The 10,174-nt window shown below is 43.7% G+C and overlaps 1 protein-coding gene across 10 annotated transcripts in view; it reads left to right on the top strand.

Moving 5' to 3' along the window:
• The window catches only part of PRDM10 (PR/SET domain 10), a 47,338-nt gene that overhangs the window by 2,122 nt on the left and 35,042 nt on the right, over positions 1-10,174 (top strand). For 5 of the 10 annotated variants that reach the window (XM_055819239.1, XM_055819247.1, XM_055819238.1 and 2 more), the window contains exon 2: positions 8,629-8,818. In XM_055819239.1, coding sequence (XP_055675214.1) covers positions 8,714-8,818 — 105 coding nt within the window. In that variant the 5' untranslated portion in view covers positions 8,629-8,713. The other 5 variants (XM_055819246.1, XM_055819244.1, XM_055819241.1 and 2 more) reach the window with 4 other exon arrangements.

Raw genomic sequence — 10,174 nt, 5'->3', positions numbered from 1 at the left:
GGGGGGGGAACCTAACCACACAAGAGGGTGTATTTCTCTAGTCAGTCCTTAAATGGAGAACTTGCCTCCTGAGTTGCGATGCTTTTTGGCACTTTGCTATATGCACTCTTCTCTTGTGTGTTCGGTACTTAAAACAAAGACAGCTTTACTACCTTGATTATAGGATGAGATATTGGTGTAATTGTTATTATTTTTATCTGATGGAATAATTGACAACTTGTTATTAGAGAGAAATGGGTATGTGGTGTTGCTTTCTCTGCTCTGCTACTAACCTGCAAAGAAAATCCCTGGATGAACTCTCTTATGGTAATTTGCTCAGCAGTCAGCAGCTACTTCGAGTGTGTTTCTGACCACCTGCAGCTGCTGTCAGCTGTGTAAACTGAATTTTAATTGACTTATAAGTGTAGCTAATTACGGGGGCTGTTTTAGTATTGTGAGTTTTGTTTTGACTTAAACATGAGATTGGGTCTATTTATCACTTTTATTTCATGCTAGTAGAACACAGAGAAAGAGAAGGTGTGTTTTAGCCCTTAACTGGCAGTGTGTGTTAAGTCCCCACCTGTTTTAATGCACGGATAGCCTGATTTGTGTTCTCTACTTCAGAGAAACAGCTGTTCTGAAAAAGACAAGTTTGGTGGCTGGGTTTTTTTATGTGCAGAAACAAGGTAGTTTTGTCTTTCAAAGAGCTTAAAGTGGAGGGGTGATTTAATTCAGAGGAGAAGAGATGCAGGGAGGTTAGAAAGAGAGGGAGGGAGGGAAGAAGCAGCACCATCAACTTGTAGGAAAGGGAACAACCTCCTCTTCTGACAGTAGCTTGGAGAAGAGTTTCCTGAGCAGGAGAAGGGATAGGAGACAAAAAAGATGGCAAGTGGAAGCCGCAGGGGAACTGCGCAATGTGGTGGGTTTGGTACAGTTTTGCTTTCTTTCAGTAAAACCTAAGAGCGCATAAAACCTTGAAGGTTGCATATGCAGCACCATAGCACAGGTTTTGATACAGACCTTTTATTTTCCTTGTTTGTTATGTTGTTCTTCAGATACATGTTTTCCCTGTTTTCTTGCTTTGTCGGACTTCTCCCTCTATCATGTATAAAACAAATCAAATCAATGAAGTAGACAGGGTCGCTGCCTCGAGCAGCTGGAGCCTGAGAATTGCAGTGTATGATAGTAACAGATGATGATATCATGGGGAGTTCAGAGTATGAAGCGTTTGGAAGAAGGCAAAGTAAAGAATGTGGTCACACATTCAGGAAGCCGAGGATGGGAGGAAGAATCTAGTTGCTGGAGTGAATATGTAGATGTTGAGCGAATGGGAAGACAAGCGACTTAAGAATGTCATGTGCATATATGGAAATGTAATTAACTTGTCTCTTTGCCCTCTCAGAGGGTGAAGGACGGATGCAGTGAGAAAATGCCTTGTTGTGTAAGAATTGGGACTAAAGCAGGTCTCTAGCCCAACCATCCTCCTGGATGCTAATCTCTCTTCTTGGGACTCACCTGGAGTGCTTGCTTATCTCGCATATTTTGTGGTAGAAACAGGCTTTCTGATACTTTGTGAGAGCAGTTGCAACAGACTGTCCGGTTGTATTGAGTTTGCGTAACAAGGTTTTGGTAGCTGGGGGGGGGGATACAGGGGTGGCTTCTGTGAGAAGCTGCTGGAAGCTTCCCCTGTGTCTGATAGACCAATGCCAGACAGCTCCAAGACAGACCCACCGCTGGCCGAGGCTGAGCCCATCAGGAATGATGGCAGCACCTCTGGGATAACAGATTTAAGAAAGGGGAAAAAACCCCTGTGCAACTGCAGCTGGAGAGAGGAGTGAGAATGTGAGAGCAGCAGCCCTGCAGACACCCAGGTCAGTGCAGGAGGTGCTCCAGGCATCGCAGCAGATTCCCCGGCAGCCCATGGAGGTCCATGGGGGAGCAGCCCCCCACCCGCAGCCCGAGGAGGACCCCGCGCAGGGGCAGGGGGATGCCCAAAGCCTGTGACCTGTGGGCAGCCCGCGCTGGAGCAGCTCCTGGCAGGACCTGTGGCCCCGTGGGGAGAGGAGCCCAGGCTGGGGCAGGGCTGGTGCCTGGGGGGCTGCACCCCGTGGGAGGGACCCACGCTGGGGCAGAGCAGAGTGTGAGGAGGGGGCGGCAGGGACAGGGTGTGATGAACTGACCGCAGCCCCCATTCTCCGCTAAGCCTGGGAAGAAGCGAGGGGGAGGGGGGAGGGGTTTTAGGATTTGGTTTTATTTCTCATTATCTTGCTCTGATTTGATTGGTAATAAATTAAACCAGTTTCCTCAAGTCAAGTCTGCTTTGCCGGTGACAGTAATTGCTGAGTGATTTCCCTGTCCTGGTCTCGACCCACGAGCCTTTTGCTCTATTTTTCTCTCCCCTGTCTGGTTGAGGAGGGGGTGACAGAGCGGCTGTGGTGGGCACCCGGCATCCAGCCAGGGTCAGCCCACCACACATGCTCTCACCTTTAATGCTTGGGGACTGTCCTTTTAGGCAAAGGACTGTGATGCACGTTGGACGCAGTAGTGGAGGACTGGCCTTGAAGATCTAAGAGATCTCTTGGAGCTCATTATTGCTTTGATGATGGATGTGCCATAGGGATATAGGTAGATAGATTCCTTATGCACAATTTGAGTAAAGGGTGAGTTTGTGTTTGGCTGAGCTCTTCTATTTGTTATACGACTAAATAAATTGAAGCCATTTCTCCTTTTGTGGAAATAAATAATCCTTGCTGTCCCAGCCCTATGTATGATTTCCATTTCTAACTCACCAGTAAAACATAAATATTGGGGTTATATATTACCTGATTATTAACATTCAGCCAAAATGCACCAGAGCCAGAGTTCCTTGAAACAATATGTGCTTTTGATGGATGGCAATGCAGAGGAGGAGACAGTAGTCGTGACTCAGTCCTCAATGAGGTTAGAAACCTTCTTGCTGCAATGAAAACGTGTTCTTGCCAAGGGATCTCAGGAAATGCACCGACACTGCCTTCTAGGCAGGCTGGGGTAATTAACTTAAGTGTGGGATATAGCTTTTTGCAGACACATGTGATGTTCCTTTTGAGCATAATAAATCATTTTCATATTAAAGGCTGGAGGAAGACCTGTAGTCGTAAAACCCCCTTTCGTAACAATCTTGCTGTCCTTGCACATGGTGAAAAAGAGTGGTCAGTGAGCTCAGTACTTAAAGGATTAAGCTAATAGCCCCTGCCATTATTGCTGCAGGGAACCCCAATCTATATACAAGCCTCTTTTTACACTGGGGAGTAAATCACATTAGCTGTTTTATGCACCATTATAGTAGAGTGGATTCTCATTTGAGATACTGCAGTGGCTTTATGGCTCCCTGAGCAGGGAGGTGGACTTCTCCCCTTGCCCGGCTGTAATATTCCCCCATTCTTCTCATCCCAGAGAAGGGACAAAAGCGAATGTTTGGCAGGCACTGGTTCGGGTGCTTCCTCAGCAGAATGCCCTTAATTAGACTTGGAGTAGTTGCTGCAGATGAAGTCCCCAGAGCTTTTGTCTGTGTATCTTCTTGTGTAGTCCCAGCATTGAAAGAAATTGTCATTCCTTAATAGTAGGTATGCCAAGAAAATGTGATTACTGATGGCTTTTTTTTTTTGGTGGTGGTTTTCTTTGAATTTCAGAGCTGAGCTTTCCTTTGAAGCACTGCGTGAGTTCACGATATTCAACTTGTGTCAAAAACTCTTACATGCCAAATACAAAATAATACGAAAGTGACTTTGCTGTTATTGGAGGTTTTTTTTCTTAAAGCACTGCTCACTCCCATTCCCTAGGTGTTAGGGGTCACAGGTGCACCTATGAGGTGACATGGCATGGGTGCTGTGATGGCTGAGGGCGAGAGGGGGGCTTCTGCTGAGGACAGTGAGGCTAATGAGGACGTTGCTGTTGGGCAGTGGATGAAGCGCTTTGCCCCTGAGCAGTGCTTTCTCATTCTCTGGAGGTGAATGCAGTGAATGGGGGAAGCTGCTGATTTAATAACAAACCTTCAGAGAAAGCATGCTGCAGGAACATGAGAGAGGGGTTAGAGCATGTCACGGTGGTCAAAAGGAGTTTTCAAGTGAGTTTTCCAAAAGGAACAACTGTTCAGACAGTGACACAAAAGGTGTCAGCAGCTGCAGAGGACAAGCTTCACCATTAATGAGATTTTTCAGATTGGATGTAAAAGGCAAAAACTAAAGAGGAAGGCCATAGGTTTCAGACACCAGCAGATCCCCAGGGGGTGCCGAGGAAGGGAAGGTAAATGAAGGGAAAGTAAATGTGAATGGCATAATGTGAATGTTTGTGAAACAAACCTGATTTGTCTTGAAGAGGGTGTTGATTTACTTGTAAATCTCAGATGAGGCAGATGGCTGGATATGATGGGTGTGCGGACACGTAGGAAAATACTCATCTTGCCCTGCTTGAGCTCTGAATCGGATGCTTTCTAGTCATGGTTAGCATCAGGTTGTTCCTGCACTGATAAGCCTCACCGAGATAAGCGCCGGTGTCACTTCCTAACTCTGACCGTGCTCTTCTGCCTGTGAAAAACATGGCCATGTTGCAGGGAGCTCAAGGGCAGCACCTATGGGTGCTGTTGCAGATAGAGCTCCAGCAAACACAGGTTGGAATGAGTTTATCTTCTACTGGAGTAGATATTTTAAAGTGATGGGAGCTGTGTGGGTTCTTGATTTACATTGTATCTTATATTGTGATCCATGGTATATAAATAGTGACGCGCTGTTTTCCTGTCACTGCCTTGCCACTCTGATGTACTGGAGTGTTACTGGGTTATGTTTATACTTACTACTGTTTCAGCTTGTGCCATCACTCAGCGTGGACTGGGTGAGGCATGCCTGCTATTTTGGGGAGGAAAATGCTGTCTTCATAGTAACTGTAAATGGTTTAGAATCTCAGATGTTGGTGTTGCTTCTTGCTCATGTGCATGATGCTCCTCAGGTTGTATGTAAACATTGGGGTGGTGATAGAATTGTGGTTGGTGTTGGTGATGGGTCTCATAGCATGCGTGTGTGTCCCTTAACACGGCAGCACTTCCCAGTGAGGTGCTTGCCTCTTTATTTAGTTTGTCTGAAAATGTCTGATGCCTGTGAGATACAGGGAGAAAAATCAACAATTACAAAGGATAATCTGTGGACAAATGATGCGGAGAGCAAGTGGAGACCAGTGGAGAGTGTTCCCTTGCATGCTAGCTCTTTGGCAATGCTTTTGCCTCAAGTTCCATGTTTATTTCTGCAAAAGGACTAGTAAAGCTTCTGGCTAGACCTTTGAGAGAGTGTTTTCTTTAGCACAATCTCCCAGACTGGAATTGCTAACAGGCTTAGTGTGGAGGCCACGTACCCTAATGCACTCGTCATGAGTCTTCTGCAACTAATTTGAAAAAATACTGTGGCTATGTGGTGAGCTGGGCATCTGCTGCTTCCTTGTGCAGTGAGACATCTCTGCTGAGAGAATACCATAGGGAAATTGTTAAAATCTCAAGGCACTGTGGCTGTCGGTGTCACAGCTGTAATGGATATTGAGAGAGGGATTTAAAGAAGAAAATAAGATCACGAAGGATAAATGAGCGAGAGCATCCTATAGAGTACTAGTGAGCAAAGTTATTTTGGTCTTTTGCTGCCATCACAGTTGGAAAAATTACTTGGGTGTTTGTATTTCCCGACAATTTTGTTGTCAGTGACTTTGGACCAGATCATGTTCCCAGCTCCCAACCTTAACTGCAGGTCTTGTTTTTTCACTGTTGGCTTTTGTACCAGCTAAATTTCAAAGCTTGGTCCTGCCTCGTGCCCTCCTTATTGCCTGGCCTTGGGATCTCTCAGGGGCATGGCCTGTCTGCTCCCGCACAAACTTCTCACTCGGTGTAGCCACATTTCCAGGGAAACATGCTTTTCTGTGTATTTTGGTCATGATGGAAATGATGAGGATTCTCGGAGACCCAGGCTTTGGTAGGAATGCATACCGGAGGCAGATCCTACGATGTGTTTTGAAGTACTGAAGTTGAAAGCATCAGCAAATCCTCCAGCTCCTAATATTGTCTGATTGTTATTGCTACACAAGTGGCTGGGCTGAGCAGTTGGTTTTTTTTATTTCTGTGGAGAACAGCAATAACAGTACCATTTATAGAAACTGCACCACCAAGCCACTGAATTTGGCTCAGCCTTGCTTTTTTGCCCTGAGATTTGACATTAATGCTAGCTTCTAGAACCATGGCAAAACTCAAAATGATAGTCTTCTGCTTTCAACTTTTTGGTACTATTTTTTCTTGCAGATATGAATCTTAATGCCCACTTTTGTCTATTGAAGACCTGTCTGAACCCTTGGGTCTCCTTTTCACTTCTGTTGTAAATTATTTGTGCCAAAGTGAGTCAGCAGGCGTGAGTCAGCATCTTCCTTGAGACCTTCAATATCTGCTTGTGTGGAAGGTCAGCCAGAAACTCTGCTACTTGTTGCACCATGTGGAATTAGCCAGAACTGTGCCTGTCTCTTAATTCAATCACTGGTTAATTTAATTACATTCTTATTAACAGGATAATTATATTTTTAAAAAAAACCAACCATATCCTCCACATTGAAACCTCTAGATTTTATTTTTCTAAGTGATTAGGTAGTTGATTACACTACTGGCTATTGTTAGTGCAGTTACCTGAACTGGCTCTTGATTAATAAGGACAGTTAAGAAAAAGAGCTGTTTGGGATAAACCAGCCAAAGAATGTCAACAGGATAGGCATTTAATTTTATGTAGAAGGATTTCAGATCCTGTTAGTGACATAAATGCTGTCACATTTCACACAGGCAGTTCTAGACCCCTTGGTGATGGTATATCTGATAAAATAAGTGATGGAGTTGAGTGAAAATGGTAGGATTAGGTATGAGAAAATCCCTGAATTAATCCTTAATAACAAGTAGCTTTGAGATAGCTGGGTGAAAGGTGCTGTGTAGGGATGGAGGATATGTATTTATAGAGCAGAGCTTGTGTGGTGTAATATGTAAATAAACAATATTTATTTGTAAATGACCCTGGCTTTCAACACTTGGAGAGTAATGCTGGTGTTTGACAGTCCTAATTGTTTGCTGCAGTTCATTATTTTTTTCCCCATACTAATGAGATCCCTTAACTAAAGTATGTATTCCTTTTTTTTTTTTCCTGGATGTTTTGTATCAAGTAATATTAATGCAGTGGAATTTCTGCTTCATTATTCCCATAACATAATGGTGTATGGGTCTAATAGGAAGTCAGAACTGCTCCTCAGTCTCTGCTTGCGTGGGGGACTGCGTGGCACATGTGCTGTGTTACTTGCCATGAGACAGCAAATGTTAGGCTCTAGTCACCAATAATGGCATGACTTAAGTGTCTGGCGATGCCCAGAAATATCTTTCCTACAGCTTTTCTTTATATATGTGGAAGTAATACGTCTTTTTTTCCCCCACATCGTTCAGTGACGTTAGCCTGAGACATTTCTGCACTATTGATTTATATGTTCTGGCCAGGACCAGTGGTACAGTTAGTGCTCAGGTCTGCAAAGCTTACTCGTTGCTGGCAAAATTAGCAGTAAGTGCCTGCTACCCTCCTGCCCCCCCCCCCCCCCCATCTTTTTTTAGTTGTCAATGAAAAGCCAAATGCTAGCATTTATAGGAATAAATTATGACTAAAATAATTTGCATTTAAAATGCAAATGAATGAAAGCATCAGCAAGGAGCCTTCTGCTTTCTTCCTGGTGCACAGACGGGGTACTGGCATTGGATCAGCCCAGCGAGGCACTTGGTATAAAATAAAGTTAATTGGACTAGCTGAAAAATGAAATGGGCTCAGCTTTATGCTAATTCCTGGGCCCGTGATTTAACATGACATTAGAGACAACGGACTGGGAAGGTGCTGAACCACTGATTAAACCAATCACCAGACCTGTAAATTACACTTCTGAGATTCCCAATGGCAGATTGAGAGGCCCCAATAAAATTGCGAGAGGTGAATAAAACCTAGCTTGGAAGCAATTTGTCAGGATCTTCGGGCTTGTGTGAATTGAGTTGAAGTTTCATTGTTCTTTTTCTAAAAGTTGCCTATTGTAACACTGCCTGAATACCAACTGGGACTGCGGTTTTGTACAAGGTGAAAGCTGCCTGCACATGTAAAGCCATTTGATTCTTGAACAAAACCTCTTTCAGATGCACTGAGAAACTGGTAATGTGTCTCTGAAGGTAGGGTTTTCTTGTTGGAAGGTTAAGGCCAAATTTTTACATCATTTATTGATTTCTAGGCCTGTAGGTGCCAGAAGGACAATGTGAAGAATATTTTTGTGGACTGCCTCTGGCCAAGGAAGGACATGCAGGAGGAATTCATTATAATCTTTAAGTGCAGGAGGCATTCAGTATAATCCTTCAGTGCAACTGTAGCAATGGTTGCCTTGTTTTCTCCTTAATAGGACTTGGGAAGTACTATGCAGCAGAACTTGAGCGTGGTAAATGAGAATGTGTGTGTTTGTAAAGCCAAGCCTTCTTTTACTCTGGCAGCGTGTAACCGTAGTGCAGTAGCTGATGATAATACCTTACACCTCTGTTCCATGTGTCATACTTGGTTTAATATCTGTCTTTTTTTTTTCTTTTTTTAATAGCCATGTTACTGAAGATCACCTTGTCTTCTGGCAGTAGAAGCACAGTGAACAGATGACTCTATTCAGCCAGACATTCCTCCAGTAGATGTCTCTCCCCATGGAGCACCACGGCAGGGAGGAGATGGACTCAAAAGAGGAAAGTCCTCAGGTGTGGGCTGACTCTGCTGAGCAGGAGCAGAATACTGCTCAGGTGACTAGTACCTTCCAGAACTCTTGGTTCCTGCTCGGACTGAACTGGGCTTGATGTGGTGACTTAGCAAGCAGATGTTCCCATTCAAACCTTGTTCAGTGCCTGGAAACTCATCTTTCTTTTGAGGAGAAATACAAACATGTCTGTGGTGATTTCCAATTAAAGCTTCAGAAAGCGAGCTGTGCAAACCGCAGCAGTGAATACACAGACATCTGAAATGATCTAAACAAAACCAGCCAGTGGCTATAGAAGTTTCGGTGTCCAAGTGTATGTATAACCATGTGGGAAAGTGAAAGGGTATTCAGACTAATGAATATTAGCAAATTCTGTGGTCTGTGGCATCCCATTTTGATGGCATCAGTCAAATCAGTTGGAACTGTGGGTGGACCTCGGGGAAAGTAATATGAATAATTTTTTCCAGTCAGACATCTGGGTAGTGGGGAAGGGAGAAATGTTAATTGTTAGTGACTAATAAAGTCAGATTCTGATGTATGCAGCTAGTCCCTCTGTCTCTGAGACAATGCAGCTGAGAATTTCTAGAAGGCTGTAAATTGATTTCTTCTTTTAAGCGTATTAGAAGAGGGTGCTGCATGTCATTTGACCCACGAGCTGAGAAATTTTGACTGTCCTGGTAATTTCCAGCTTTGAAATTTGCAAAGAAAGGCAGTTTTCAATGGCCTGTGTTCTGTTACCTATACAATGGGATAACTATACTGTTGTTTGCACATGGCAGTTACAAGGCTTAATTAGTATTTGCAGAGGGCTCTCCAAATCTGAAACGCTGCATGCATTCTTACTGTAGTCTTTGCATGAGGATTTATTGTACAGCATCAGCACTTAGCATCGGTGGGGGAGTACCAGGCATCTTTTGAAGCATAAGCTACAAGGTGAAACAAAGTAAATAAAATATGTGACTGTGGCATCGCTTTATGTGAAAACACTTTATGTGAATATGAATGTGGATACCAGAACTAGGTTTCCTGCTTGCTATCCCATTTTTCCCATGTGCTGGAAATGTTTTTTGGCCTGTAAAGCATGTAGAAAAATAAACAAGTTCCTCTTGCCACTGGAATTAATTTTTCTAGCTTCTTTAAGTTTGGTCACTGATAATCACTTGTGATCCTGATGTTCTATAGATTCTTTAGATTTAAACTGCTGCCCTAAACTTAACTTGTTCCAGTAGTCCTTGGAAACACTGCTTAATGCCTTCAGTTATGTTTCTCTGTTTAAATAGCTGAATTTTCTACTGATACTGCGTGTACGTGCTGCAGAGAAGCAATCTAACATACACTATTGCCACCTCATGATAGGTGCAATACTGTTACTTGAAGCAGTATCAAAGTTAATAGGTTCTGT

This window comes from Falco peregrinus, chromosome 15 (genome assembly GCF_023634155.1).
Source record: "Falco peregrinus isolate bFalPer1 chromosome 15, bFalPer1.pri, whole genome shotgun sequence".
Lineage (NCBI taxonomy): Eukaryota > Metazoa > Chordata > Aves > Falconiformes > Falconidae > Falco > Falco peregrinus.
This window is presented reverse-complemented; position numbering and strand designations above follow the sequence as displayed.